This window comes from Cryptomeria japonica, chromosome 9 (assembly GCF_030272615.1).
Source record: "Cryptomeria japonica chromosome 9, Sugi_1.0, whole genome shotgun sequence".
Classification (NCBI taxonomy): domain Eukaryota; kingdom Viridiplantae; phylum Streptophyta; class Pinopsida; order Cupressales; family Cupressaceae; genus Cryptomeria; species Cryptomeria japonica.
This window is the reverse complement of record NC_081413.1, coordinates 634,835,563-634,850,439: the sequence shown is the minus strand read 5'-3', so window position 1 is coordinate 634,850,439 and position 14,877 is coordinate 634,835,563. Positions and strand designations below refer to the sequence as shown.

Here is a 14,877-nt window from a genome sequence, read left to right as displayed (position 1 = left end):
AGGAATTAAAGCAATACTTTAATTCTAATTTATTCTTTTGTTCATTTATTTATTTATTTATTTTGTTATTCTTTTATTTATTTAAAATTCTAGGAAACAATAAATGAAATTAATCTAATTTATTTTTCACTAAAAAATATATTTCTAATATCATGCAGCTTGCAACTTAATTTAATAAATTCTTTTAATTAATTAAATTTATAATCTCAATGCATAAGATACATAATTCAAAAATACCAACTATGAGATAACTCCATAAATTTAATTAATTAATTAAATCCACTAAAACACACATACTGAACAAACCCCAAGCAAAGACTTAGAAAAAGTCAAATGACAATACATGAAGGCCCAACAAACTGACAGGACAACCAACTGACGACACTCACAAGAGTGTAACTGAGTAAAATAGGGTCAACTACTACCTCGTCCACTTCCATCGAACAATATAAGGCACGCTCAGACCTGTGAAGCCAGGTGGAGACGATACCCTGTACCTACCCGGTACTTGTACCTACAATATCCTGCATCACCAAACCACACATGCATATACATAATATAGAAAACACGACATACACACCGATGAAGGAGAATCGTGACATTCCCTGTCTCACCGGAGTGAGTGAAGGAAAATTGTCCCCTTGCATCCAATACATTCGCAGACACACAACATATAATTTCACATTACATAGATAAAATAAAGTGTCAATACATAGCAATAATCCATAAAATGCCATAAATCACAAGTAGTGAAATACTGCAAATAAATTATGCATCTCATATCCAGATAAAGCATGAAATAATGTCATATAAATCTAAATAACACATCATGGTAATGTATCCACCGAAAGTAAACAATAATAAAGTATGAGTTTAATGAGTTCAAACAAGGAGAGGTACTACATTTTCAATTTATTAATTAGTCTATTAATTTATTTTAGACGTGTTTTGCCCTAATTGATTAATCAATTGCTCCTGTGTATCAGGTGTACAGTCAAAAGGAGGAGCCGAAGGTGTATCTTGTGGGTTTTGTTCAGGGTTTTTAGGAGGTGCATCTTGTTGTTGTTGTTGTTCTAAATTATCAGAATTTGGTTTTTACAACAAAAAATAAAAACACTGGGTACGTGGTCACTTTCCTAAAAACACCGCGTACGCAGTCACTTTCCTAGAAACACCGCGTACGTGGTCACTTTCCTAAAAACATCGCATCCTCGATGAAGCACCTGTACAGCTTGAGAGCTCTAGCCGTTATTTCCACTAGCCAATGAACATAGACAAAACATCAATTGACCCACTGACAGTGAGAGCCGACATCAAACTTTACCCTACATCTATGCTAGGCCTTCCTCGCGGTACGCGCTACTAGATTGGTCTGTCGGCACTAGCGGGGCGGAGCAGATGTTTTTTCAGGATGGGGGACCTACAGACAATCATAGTCAACGGGGGGCGAGATAAACCTCCACCTCATCGTACCGCCCAACTTGGACTGCACGACATGAGGCTTAGGGGTTTCGACCTTGAGACCTCCACCTAGAGGTGCACAACCTACAATCGCTACAATACAGGGCCAACCCCGAAGAATACATTTGAAATATACTTTCTTCCTTTAAATAATATTCTATATGACCGAAGGTAGAAATTAAATATTTAATAGTCAATGATTAGAATGAACTAAAAAGATGTTCTCTAATATAAGTCTTCGACATATAACTCAAAATTTTTGAAATGTAATCTCATGAATAACAATAATATCCTAGAAAGTTGGTGTAAGTAGTGCGAAATCTCAATTTTTAAATTAAAAAAAAAAAGAAGAGATCATATGTATCCTGATCTAAGAATTTTGTTTTTTTAACGAAGAATAAATCTTAATTTATAAAAAAGTGATTATATAATCACAACGACTCAAAATAAAAATAATCTTTATATACCAAATAAGTTATATTAAATATTATTATATATATTTATATGTGTATATGATAACATTCACACAAAATGATAAACATAATGTACACGTTTAGAATTTACAATTTTTTATAATTTTAATAAAGATAAATTGAAACTAAATTATACTTATCCTAAAAGTTAGAATATTAATTAAAGCTTAAAATTAAGTTTTTTCAATGTATATCTTAATTTTTTAAGACCCTAATCATTTAGTTTAGAATATCCTACCAGATTCTAATATTCAGTCTTAAAAGTACACAGAGGAATAATATGACTTTTCCACGAACTTTCCAGGAAGATGAAAAGAAAAGACAAACTTGGCGACTAGGGTCCCATCTCCCACGGACTTGTGACTCAAATATATTCAAATTTTGTGCGACCCATTCAAATAAAATAAATTTAATTGACTGGAATTATTGTTTCCGTGTTTTTCGCTGAGCATGAACGAAGCTTCCTGAACGAATAAACTAAAATTTATTGTTGGCATAGAGCGAAAAGTCTATACAAATTCCAAAACAACTTGAGTAAGATGCTTCCGGGCATTTATTAGTCAACAGAACAGCAAATTCCGAAATGATCTCTTTTTAGTAATGAAATTTCGGCGCAGCATCAAAACAGGGGTTCGAACCAGAGGCTGAGACCAAGCCCACTGAAGGAAGAGAATGATATAAATATGCAAATATGCAAAGGAGGAGTTTAATAAGTCTGTAAAGGCTAGTTGCAAATTGGCAATGGCATACTACCCTAGGATTATCTGCAACACTAATCCTCGCCATAAGCATCAGCTTACCCTCTGTGAAGGTCTTCCTCCATACAAATGCAATGGGTGCAAAGAATATGGAGCCAATATTGGGTATTGCTGTAGCTCCTGCCAAAACTTCACACTGCATGAGGTGTGTGGAGCTTATCCAGACATTTATGTTCATACTTTTTATCCTGACCATGAGTTTAGATTCCGTAAAAAGACCCGTCTGAGTCACAAGTGTGATGCATGTGGGGAAGATCTAAGAGGGTTTGTTTATGAAGCGCCTACGGGTAATTTATTGAAGCCTTTGAGGTTTCATCCTCTCTGTATTGCGCTCCCCACTTCTCTTAACTATGGGGGGCACAAAGAACATCCTCTCAGGCTTATAATGGATACAGGGGGGATATTCAGTTGCAGCAGATGCAATGAGAATAAATCTGGGTGGAGTTATAGATGTGATGACATGGCGTGTAGGCTTCGAGTGGATTTGAACTGTGTTAAGGTCGATAATCATGCTCTTTCTAATCATGGTATTGCAAGCATGAACCATGGCAGCTTCAAAAGATAATATTTTTTTCATTTGTAAAACGGGTTTTTTTAGGTTGTAGGAATGGGGTAGTCCTATAAACTGCAGTAAATTTTTTAATGTGTTGGGTTATGTTGGCAGCGCAAGACATCATCCATAGAGGGAGATTAAACTTCTTGCCTTCGTACTTTATCAAGAAAGCTTTCACCAAACAAACCAGACCCCAGACCCCAATCCAGAACTGAGACTTTTCTTATATTCAACTGCTGTTGCTCTACAATTTATAGATACCCATTACTCTATTTTCATTTTTGTAATCTGATTGAAGGCACATCAGCGCCAGGAATTAATCATTGCTGTGATGTGTCTTCTGGAGATTAGGTATTTGGATTTGTAAGAATTTTAAGTAGTAAGCTTTTGGCTGTGATAATCTCCTCTGCAAGCCAGGCTTTTCTCATTCACTCCCCAAATGGAGCTGTAATGGCCCGAATCATTGTACTATACAAGCCAGGCTTTTCCCATTCACTCCCCCAAATGGAGTTGTAATGGCCAGAATCATTGTACTTTACAAGTCCGGCTTATTCACTCCTCAAATTGAGTTGTAATGGGCAGAATCATTGTATTATACTGGTAATTACTGATTTTTCATTTGTGTTTGTTTTCTAATATCTTGATGATGAATCATGAAATGTTGATGCAAAAAAGTTTCACACAATCAAATCTAGAAGGTACCTATTCCTATCACATGGATTGTGGAAACTTAATGTCAGTAATCTAGTTTTAGATTTTGTTGTAACATTTTATTTGAATACAATTTTTTCTTTCAAATATTGAAGTCATAAAACTACAAAGGCTTCTAATTTTTTTTTGGTACATTTGAAAGACAGAGTTAAAACAGTAAAAAATAAGCACACCAGACAATTTTATCTTGGTAGTAAAATGGGTATTAAATATATAAGAGTAGAATTCTTTTATAATTGAGGGGATTCCATTTTGCTCTAGAGAAATTTGTAGTATATGAGATTATTTCAGGAAGTATTTAATTCTAATTGTGTTTCTGATAGGATGGTATATACAGTCTAAAAATTTGAATTTATGACCTCTCTTTTGAAAAAGTCAAGTTTTCCATCAATAAACTAATTTCAAAAATTTTTAGATGCTGAAGAGTCAAACAGATTACCTTAAGATTTAAACTTAAGACCTCTTTTTTAAAAGTAAATATTCTTAGAATGCAATAACATTGAATAAGCCAACAGACTTCACTGGCATCTGTCAGAGTAACCGGCTGTAGTTCTTAAATTGTCTGAGAGGTATTTGTGTTGCTGTCCGTAGCTTGTGGCAGGAATTGAATGGAGTAGATTAGTAAATGATACCTACGTCATGTACATGACGTCTGTAATGAATCAGAAACGACATCTCTTTTACTTTTCTATCTGTTTAGCCCATCTACCAATCGTCCAACCTGTAAACCAAAGTCGTCCCTGTATGTGCCTCTGAATAACTTTCCCGCCGCTTATCTGTACTGTAATTTTGCTCGCGGGTTTTCACACCAATAATCAATTGTTTTACACCAATAGTCAGTAGTTTTCTACTTAATAATCGATAGTTTTACACCAATAGTCAGTAGTTTTCTACTTTTTCTGCCTCTAGTTATATCATGTCTGCTATGAAGACTTCCTGGGTCCCCACTTACCATCAAGTGGCAAATACGCAGGGACATGCCAGACATTCCTGGGTCCTCACTTACCATCAAGTGGCATATACGCAGGGACCATTTAGAGGGTTGTTTCCGTAAAAAATTTGCAAAATAGAATAGATTTAGGGGAAGAGCACTAGTAGTCGTCATAGCTAATTTCGTGCATCCACAGATCTTAAACGGTACATCAGATTTTGATTTTTTTTTTTAGTTGTCTTCGTATGCAACTTACCTGCTTATAGCTATTGATTTGGCTTCTAGGTAGTAACGATGCACACGGTGGAACGTATTTGTTGACAAATGTTCCAATAGTGGTGCACAAATGGGACAAATGTTCCAATAGTTGTACACAAATGGGCCAATTAATTACAAAAAAAGATTGCTATTGGTACAAAACAAATTTATTAATGGTGTTTTCACTATGACAACTATTGTGGGGTCAACATGACAATAAGGTGACGGTCATTGGAACTATGTTATTTATTGGTGCTCTTCCCCTAGCTGGGAAAAGAAGAAAAACTTTCAGAAAACAGAGAAGAATATAGCTGGAAATAAATGAAATTCTATCCTTTACGTTATCCATATCAAAGATGTATGAATTACAATTGATATATAGTGATCACAAGAGTAGAAATTATGCAAGAAATGTATATTTTTTTTTTAAGAAAGAAAGAGATAAATTGAAATTATGATGCGGTGAGGTGAAGAGGCAGAGAAAACAATTGGTTGTTCTCTTTAGTTAGCCTTATGTAGCATGAAAAGGTCGTCCATTATTCACGGAGAGGATTGAATGTTCAAGATTGGAATTAGTGCTAACATCTTTTAAGTCTAAGGAGAGATGGAACTTGGCAACAAACTATGATCAGGAACCCAATTACAAAGAGGAAAGAAGAAAACTCAAGTGAGAAAATCTCCTAACCATTTATTCAAATTGAAGAAAAAAGTTGCAGTTATTGAAGAAGAACTACAGATGAATCCACACTGCAACAAGATTATATCATAATTATACAAACCACTACACGAGTACTTTTAGGATACCCTTGAATGCTAAAAAATACAGTTATACATATTTTAGAGTACTCAAATGGATGAATAGGCATGCACACAGTCTTTGAATACAAAAACTGATCGTCTGAAGACAAGAAGAAAATTCTGCAAAAATGTATTCAAAACTGAAGAACTACATAGATGTCCTCCGGTTGGGATGATGTCATTGCTTATCCAACGTTCAACATCGTCCCATTAGAAAGAAACTCTCGAAGCACTCAAGGATGTGACTCTGGGATCTCATGTAGTCACGAACCCTACTAAAAAGAATCTCTAGGAGCAAACCTAGTTGCAACATTGGAATCTCATGTAGATAGGCATTTAGAACAAAATAATGTACTTTTGGCTACCTATTGGAGGAAGAGTGCAGAGCTTGGTGGTTAATTAGCAACTTTTAATATTCTAAGTTTGTTTTTTGAAAAAGCTTATTAAAAGAAACCTATAATAAATGCTTTAAGCAGAAACCCCATATAAAACTTTATATAAGTTCAATTTTTACAAAGCTTTGAATTTTCTCAAAACTTTATCATGTAGTGCTTGCAAAGCACGAACAATTTTTAAAGAGTCAACATAGGAAAAAAGCAAGGAGACTGCAAAAAAATTAAGGGAGAACATGCATGTATCTAGAAATAGAGGTTTACATCTGCCTCCATGGTGATGATACTCTTTACAAAAATCTACCTACAAATAAAAATGTTTATACTTCTTCTTAGTAACCTTGTGTTTGATACCATGTAAAAATTTGTAGCTCATCTTGCAAAACAAAATAGATCTAGTTGGAAAAAGAAGAAAAACTTATAGAAAATAGAGAAGAACAAAGCTGCAAATAATAATGAAATTCTATCGTTTACATTATCAATATCAAAGATTTATTAATTACAATTGATATATAGTGATCACAAGAGCAAAACTTCTGCAAGAAATGCATGAATTTTTTGAAGAAACAAAGAGAGAAACAAAAATTATGATGCAGTGAGGTGAAGAGGCAGAGAAAATAATTGGTAGTTCTCTTTAGTTAGCCTTATGTAGTAGGAAAAAGTCATCCATTATAACGAAGAAAACTGAATGTTAAAGATTGGAAAAATTGCTGACAGTTTCAAGGCCCTTGTTGCCACAATGCCTAAATTCCTTGTGCACTTCTCCATGGTCATCATTGTCACTCAGTGTTCAACATAATAAGAAAACTCTTCTTTGTGTTGCTTCTGGATTCAATTGTGTTTGTCTTTTTTGCATCAACATTTTGGATCACATTTCATGATCCATCATTAGGATAATGAGGATTCTTTTGGCTCTCATTATCTTGATGATGGATCACGGAGTGTGATTCGAAACGTTGATGCAAAAAAAACACACACAATTGAATCGAAAAGCAACACAAAGAATTATTATGGATTGTAGAAAACTAATATCCCTTAAGAAAACCCTTGTTATTCATCTTCCTTGTCAATGTTAAAGAAATGAAGACAAATTAGCCATCCAAAAGATCTTGAATTTAGTAAATTCCTCAAAGGTGTTTATTAATGTTGACTTCTCTTTACTAGATCTAGATATCAAAAGATCGAAGTGAGCATATTCTAGTTGGTTCATTCTCATGAGCACAAATTTAGACCTATATATACTAGTTTAGTTTCATAAGCACCAAAAAAAATTGTTGTAAGTGAAAGTGAAACAATACACAATTTGTCTATTATAAGACAATTATTTGAACAAATCCTAAAATATTCAATATCATGACAAAATAATTCTCAACATCTTTGACATATTTCTATCTGCAAAAATTAATTAAATATTATTTAATTTAATTTAATTAATTATAATATTTAATATATCCATTTCAAACTCTTATCTAACTTCATTATTAATTAATTGTTTTGATTGTTTGAAGAACTTAAATAGTTTATGTGAAACATTTTTTTCCCTTACACTATCATAGCTGATAGATTATTACAATTTAGAGTGTTTCTTACAATTTACACTATTAGTCTTAACTTTTAAAGATCTTGTAAGATAGAAACCACTAACTATCAATATTTCAGTTTGTTGATTTTTTTTCTCTCTTGATTTATAAATATTCAATGCAATAGTTTATATCCATCTTATTTTTTAGAATTATCTATCCTCGCTCAAATTTTGTTAAAAGTGAAAGATTATGCTATAACTTTGGCACAAGCAAACTATCATAAATATGAGTAGTTTCTCCTTGCTTAGCCTTGACTCCAATATACCTTTTCCCAGTACATCAACTTCTTTATCATCTCCAAATTTAACTTAACTTCATAGTGATTCATCTAATTTGACAAAGAGATCCAATTTACTATGTGATTTGAGCAGTCGTTGTCCATTCTCTTAGTTTTCTTTTGCCAAATTGCATGTAAAGTACGTGGACTGGACATTCTCTTGGTGTTCTTCTTTTGTCAAAGTGCATGTGACAAACGTGGAATGCTTTACATCTTCAAAAGATTTTTTCAATTGACTCTTGACTTAATCAAGTCAGATTTTTTTCCAGCACTTTGATTCATAGTACCCATACCTTTCACAATATCTATTAAACTTTGTCCTCTTCTTTTATTATTTCCATCCTCTATTATATAATATTCTCAATTGAATATTATTTCTTTTCTGTATGATTTGAGTGTTTTAAATTTATAATCTTTCAAACATACTATCCGGACCTGTAGATGCTCTCTAAGGGCTGAAGCTATTCTGGCTCCAAAACAGACCTTCCATATAGGGATGTGTTAGTCAATCACAGCTATTTATTGCAAAATCGACAGTGTAAAACGCGTGACTAACACATGTGTCCCTCTCCAAGCTTGTTCAATTATTTGAGCTCCTTTAATGAAAACCCCAAATTTTATGTAGATAGACTTATGAATATAATACCAAGATAAAATTATGTGCATTGAAAATTACCGACAAACAAACACGTTACAACGAGGCAAAAAAACTAGATTATATTTTCTATCATCAACGGTACAATGATAATCACTGTTACAGCTCTACTTTGGGAAAGTCAAGGAGAAAAGCCTGGCTTACAAAGAAAAATTTTCACAGCACAAAGCTTCCTAGGTAGATAAAATACAAATCCAGATAACTACTACACTCCAGAAGATAAGATGGCCATGTCACAACAGTAATTAATTCCTGCTGCTGCTGTGCCACAGAATTGCTAACAGAGTTACACAGTGATTAACTGTGTCAACTGCCAAAATTAAGATAGACTGATGGGTATCCATGCTATGTACAACAGCAGTAGCCTATAAGAGAAAAACTGTGAACTGCAAAATGAAGATAGACAGATGGGCATCCACGCTATGTAAAGAAGCAGTCCCGTATAAGAGAAACCCTAATTTTAGTCCTGCAAAAGACTTGTTTCCTACATCTCCCAAGAAATAACCTTGGGCCTATGCCAATTCTCATGGTTGCAATTCCTTGCTCCTAAAACATCAATATCATCCTTCACACACCCCAAATCCACTCGAAACCTGCAAGCTATATTATCACACCTGTAACTCCACCCTGATTTGTTCTTGTGACACCTGCTACAATTAAAACTCCCCCCAGTCCCCAAAATAAGCTTCACAGGATGCTCCTTATGGACGCCATAGTTGAGACAGGTGGGGAGAGCAACACAGAGAGGATGAAGCCTCAAAGGCCTCAATAAATTCCCCGTAGCTGCTTCATACACAAATCCTCTTAAATCTTCTCCACAGGCATCACACTCATGATTCAAACGGGTCTTTTTTCTGAATTTGAACTCATATGTGGGATAAAAGGGATGAACCAAAACGTCTGGATAAGCCCCACATACCTCGTGCAGTGTAAAAATTTGGCAGTCGCTGCAGCGGTAACCAATATTGGCTCCATTTTCTTTGCACCCATTGCAGTTGTAAGGGTAAAGACCTTGACACAGAGTAAGCTCATGCTTATGGCGAGGATTACTGTTGCAGATAATCTTCGGATAGGATGCCATTGCAGTAACCTATAGATTTAATCTGCCTTATAGTCTATACTTTATATCATTCTCTTGGGTTAGTTTGGTTTGGTCCCCAGCTTCTGGTTCGGCGATTCATTCGCTCCCCTAACTGCGGTTAGACTCCTGCTCAGAAATTTCTTGTCTTGAATTGATGTTCGTTAGATTGACCTACAAATGCAAAAGTCCATCAATCGCTGTTGTAATGGAGGTCGTATAGAATTGTCAGAGCCCATGAATCCCTCGTTTGATCCCCACCTACCATGGAAAATAAATTTATTAGTCGAGGAAAGCTCTTGGAAAACGAAAACATTTAGTGCGTTTTTTATTTTATTTGAACTGGTCCCGCTGATTGGAATCTATTAGGTTACAATTCCGTGCAAGACTTTGTACGCAAAAATTGCGCTCTTTTACTCTTCTCGGAAAGTTCTTTGATATGTATTGCAGGTAATTGGATAAATAAAAGTCAATTACACGAGGTTTTCCGTCAATAAATAAAAGTCTTGGTAAATTAAGATATGCATTGAATGATCAGAACTAATATTAATTTATATTTTTAAATTGTAATTTAATTTTATTGTATCTTTCTTGCAGTCTAGTGGCCGAGTTTTTAATCATTTCAGCTACTTGTTGGTAGCTCTATTTTTCTTGTTCAAAATTTTTCAATATAATTTAAAAAAAAAAATTAAATATAATAATAATTGTAAGATTCAAATGTGTATATTAGAGTTTTTTAGATTTTTTAATGTTATTTTATGGAGATATCATTGATGTAAGGTTATAACATTTAATATGACTTATTTGGTATATAAGATGATTTTGATCTTGAGTCATTATTATTATAAAAAAAAATTTGGTTTTTTTTGTAAATTAAGATTGAAGTTGATACAATGTTCTTCTTTCAATGCTTGTTGGTAGCTTCATTTCTCTAATTACTTGTTCAAATTTATAAAATATAATTTAATTTTAAATATTAGTAAATAAAATAAGAAATTCTAAGATTCAAATGTGTATATTATGGATTCTAAGATTTTTTTTTTTATGTTATTTTGTGGAGATATTATTGGTATATGATTATAACATTTAATATGATTTATTTGGTATATTAGATTACTTCGATCTTGAATCATTATTATTATGTAAGTAATTTAATATTGTAAATTAAGATTTAAGTTAATGCAATGTTTTTCTTTCAGCTACTTGTTGGTAGCTTCATATCTCTAATTGCTTTGCTGAAATTTTTAAAATATAATTTAATTTTAAATATTATTAATAAAATAAGAAATTGTAAGATTCAAATGTGTCTATTATGGATTCTTATATTTTTTTTAATGCTAATTGATGAATATTTTATTGATAAATGATTATAACATTCAATATGACTTATTTGGTATATTAGATGACTTTGATCTTGTATTATTTTATTGTAAATTAAGATTTAAGTTAAATTTTTAGTTTGTTTCCTAATGTATGTCATGTAGTACAGGTAGCTCATTCATGTATCTTAGAGGTGTAGCATACTATATTAAGCACAAGAAAGATAATGTGATGAAAGGTTGAAATAATTTAATTCTTTACGTAGCTGAAATTTTTAAATTATAATTTAATTACTGGTTGGTAGCTTACATTTCTCTAATTGCTTTGTTTAAAATTTTTAAATTATAATTTAATTTTAAATTTCATTATGTATGATTGATTCTTATATTTAATGTTATTTTGTGGAAATATTATTGATGTATGATTATAACAATTAATATGACTTATTGGTATATTAGATGACTTTGATCTTGAATCATTATTATTATTAAAATAATTTAACATTGTAAATTAAGATTTAAATGAGTTTTTTAGTTTTTGTTCTAATGTATATCATGTAGTATAGGTAGCTTATTGATGTATCTTAAAGATGTAACATACTATAGTAGACAACAAATATAAAATTATGAAAGATAGAAAGTATTTTATTCTTTATAATTATAAATATAGTTTAAAAATATTATTAATTATTAAAAATAATTAATATTGATATAGATTAGTTTTCTCAATAGATAAAACATAATTCACTAACAATTGAATGTACATATATTAGCAAATAACCTAATAAGAACAATAAAAGGAATAAAGAAACCACTTAGCATCCTAAAATTAAGATAAGAATCCTATCTCATCATAAGCTAAGCTAATCATTTGTATTCTCATTCATGCAAACCCTTAAACCTAATATATTAAAAAAAAATTAACACACAATTGAAGTGTAGAATGTTAATTGTTAAAATATATGAAAGAAGGAATTAAAAAATATATGAAAGTTTAAGTATAGAATGTTAATTATTAAAATGTATGAAAGAAGGAATAAGAAATATATGAAAGGATGGTGGAATTAGAGAGAGGAGAAAATAATATTAGAAATTTTGACTATTAGTTGATATATTTTATATATAAAGATTGGTTATAAAAATAAAATTAAAAAATAAATTAAATCACTTGAAAATCTGAATTTAATATTTAATCATTTTTATGAGTAATTTTTTAATAATAATTTTTATAAAATCATAATCTTTCAAAAAATTAAAATCTTTATTTCGATGTTATATATTTAATTGTGGTCAATAGGCTCTTGGTCTTTTGGTGAAGTTGAATGATTCTTATTGAGCCCACTAGAAATGAGGTCGAGATAATATCACAGTGAATTTGGTCAAGAAATGAGGCCGAGATAATATCACAGTGAATTTGGTCAAATAGATGCTCTTCAGTCCTTGGCTTTTAGCTAAAGAGGTTTCAACCTAAGACTCGTGGTCCTTAAATAGATAACTAAAAAATGACTTTATAGATAAAAAATCCTCCATTAAATAACAATTATAAAACATTTATAAATACGGTCATCAAATTTAAGCAGATTCGACCATGTTCGAACACATCACTTTATATAAAAAATAAGAAGTGTATGTTGTCATGAACCTTCTTAACTGAATAAGACAGAAGCTATGCTAGTTGTGATGTGGAATGAGCAGATATTCTAGGGGAGCTCTATAGACAAAAGAGTTTTAATATTTAGGGCAAAGAACATTCAGCGCAGCATCCAGCAGGGTTCCCGGATCTAATCAATCATTCAATCGAACTCTATAACTAGATGCTGAGATGGAGCCAACTCATAGACCATGGAATAAGAGAATTATATATGTATTGAGCTTATAGAAAAGTCTACAGGCTAGTGTCATGGCAGCCTATCCCAAAATTATCAGCAACTGTACTCCTCGCCATAAACATCCCCTTAGTCTGTGCGAAGGTCTGGCCCCTTACAAATGCAATGGGTGCAAAGAATATGGAGCCAATATTGGGTACCGCTGCAACTTCTGCCCAAACTTCACACTACATGAGGTGTGTGGAGCTTATCCCGATTCTTATGTTCATCCCTTTTATCCCACCTTGGAATTCAGATTCCGCAAGAAAACCTGTATGAGTCATGAGTGCGATGCCTGTGGGGAGGTTCTAAAAGGATTTATGTATCAATCGCCTAGGCCAAATTTATTGAAGCCTTTGCGCCTTCATCCTCTCTGTATTGCGCTCCCCACTTCTCTCAACTATAGCGCCCATGAAGAACATCCTGTGCAGCTTATAATGGAGACAGGAGGAACATTCAGTTGTAGCAGGTGCAACGAGAACAAATCTGGGTGGAGTTATAGGTGTGATGAAATGGCGTGCAGGCTTCGTGTTGATTTGGTGTGTGTGAAGGTCGATATTAATGGTCTCCCAGAGCATGGTATTGCAAGCATGAAATATGACCGTTGGCTTCTTGGCAACTGCTGCTGCACATAGCATAGATACCCATTACTCTTATCTTCCTTTTGCCAAAACAAATGATCAGTTTTGTCTATCACTGTTAGAATTGTTTGCCATAGCAGCTGCAGGAATTGGGTATTGTCGTGATGTTGTCGCTTAGACTGTAGTGCAGTTTTCTGAATTTGTATTTTGAGTAGGGAGTTTTGTGGGTTCTGTAGTGTAGTGATCTTTTCTTTGCAAGCCAGGCTTTTTTCATTCACTACTGTAATGGTAGATTTGTAATAGCGAGAATCATTGGAATTGTACCGTTGTCATGATAAAAATAGTAATCTGGTTGAAAAGAACTTGTTGTAACGTTTGATCTTGTTTCTGAATAAGATAGATTCTTCTCCGTCTTTTAGTTCTCCATCCTTTTAATGACCCATATCACAGTCATGATCGATCAGCTGGCTATGATCATAAAGTCATAAAAAGATTTACACAGTTTCAGAACCAGCATCAACCAGATTATGAAAATCTTATATCATTAATTCTTGTAACGTGGTGTTTATTCGTAGATAAGTTTTAAAGGAATTGTATTAGTTAATTTATCTGTTCCCGTTTAATATCTAGGTGAATGTGAAGATCTTTAAAATCATTCATGATGTCATTAAATCCATCGTCTGCAACCGTAGTATAGGTAAGGACCCACTGTTTTTTCCTCTGTACTCTAGTTTCTTGTCTGTACCGCAGGTGGGGCCTGCTTTGAATAGGGTTTATTTATTTAGTGGGTGTGATTGAGCCGTAGAATTGAAGTTTAGTATTTAATGCGATAGACATGAATCCTCAAATACTAACAAGGTGTGGGAATCGTGGGATGAAGTAGTAGTTCAAATGTGAGGCCCACTCCATGCTTATGTCTAGATGCTTCTTCTAGACTTATATGTGACGTCATTTACATTTGTTACAGTGTATGTAGTATGGTATTCGTCGAACGCATCTCTCTCAATGAATAGGAAAGTGTATTTTATCTTAACCTCCTTTAACAAAGAGAATAAAGCTTATATTTGGCTTGATGTGGTTGTCTGATTCACAATTCTATGGTATTCCCAAGTAGAAACACTGAAGTTTTATTCTGGCATTATGTTAGAATTTGTTTTATTTCATAAAACGTCCTCAAATCATAA

General features: G+C 32.9%; 3 protein-coding genes across 3 annotated transcripts; 2 read left to right on the top strand and 1 right to left on the bottom strand.

Moving 5' to 3' along the window:
* The first annotated feature begins 2,675 nt into the window (after window positions 1-2,675).
* On the top strand, window positions 2,676-3,257 carry LOC131858574 (uncharacterized). The gene has a single exon (XM_059211859.1). It carries the CDS (start codon window positions 2,676-2,678, stop codon window positions 3,255-3,257), a length of 582 nt encoding a protein of 193 aa, XP_059067842.1.
* Window positions 3,258-9,095: 5,838 nt separating this feature from the next.
* On the bottom strand, window positions 9,096-9,931 carry LOC131858573 (protein VACUOLELESS GAMETOPHYTES-like). Its single transcript, XM_059211858.1, has 2 exons — window positions 9,356-9,931; window positions 9,096-9,215 (listed from the first exon to the last, which is right to left on the bottom strand). The coding sequence occupies exons 1-2, from the start codon at window positions 9,929-9,931 to the stop codon at window positions 9,096-9,098; spliced, it is 696 nt and encodes a 231-aa protein (XP_059067841.1).
* A 3,059-nt stretch (window positions 9,932-12,990) lies between these two features.
* Window positions 12,991-14,115, top strand: LOC131078091 (protein VACUOLELESS GAMETOPHYTES). The gene has a single exon (XM_058015739.2). It carries the CDS (start codon window positions 13,148-13,150, stop codon window positions 13,745-13,747), a length of 600 nt encoding a protein of 199 aa, XP_057871722.1. The 5' UTR covers window positions 12,991-13,147; the 3' UTR covers window positions 13,748-14,115.
* The last annotated feature ends 762 nt before the right edge of the window (window positions 14,116-14,877 follow it).

Coding starts and splice junctions, on each gene's coding strand:
- LOC131858574 (XM_059211859.1), top strand. CDS start 2,676: ATGGCATACTACCCTAGGATTATCTGCAACACTAATCCTCGCCATAAG.
- LOC131858573 (XM_059211858.1), bottom strand. CDS start 9,931: ATGGCATCCTATCCGAAGATTATCTGCAACAGTAATCCTCGCCATAAG. Junction 9,216..9,355: donor AGAATTGGCATAGGCCCAAG/GTTATTTCTTGG, acceptor TTTCTCTTATAG/GCTACTGCTGTTGTACATAG.
- LOC131078091 (XM_058015739.2), top strand. CDS start 13,148: ATGGCAGCCTATCCCAAAATTATCAGCAACTGTACTCCTCGCCATAAA.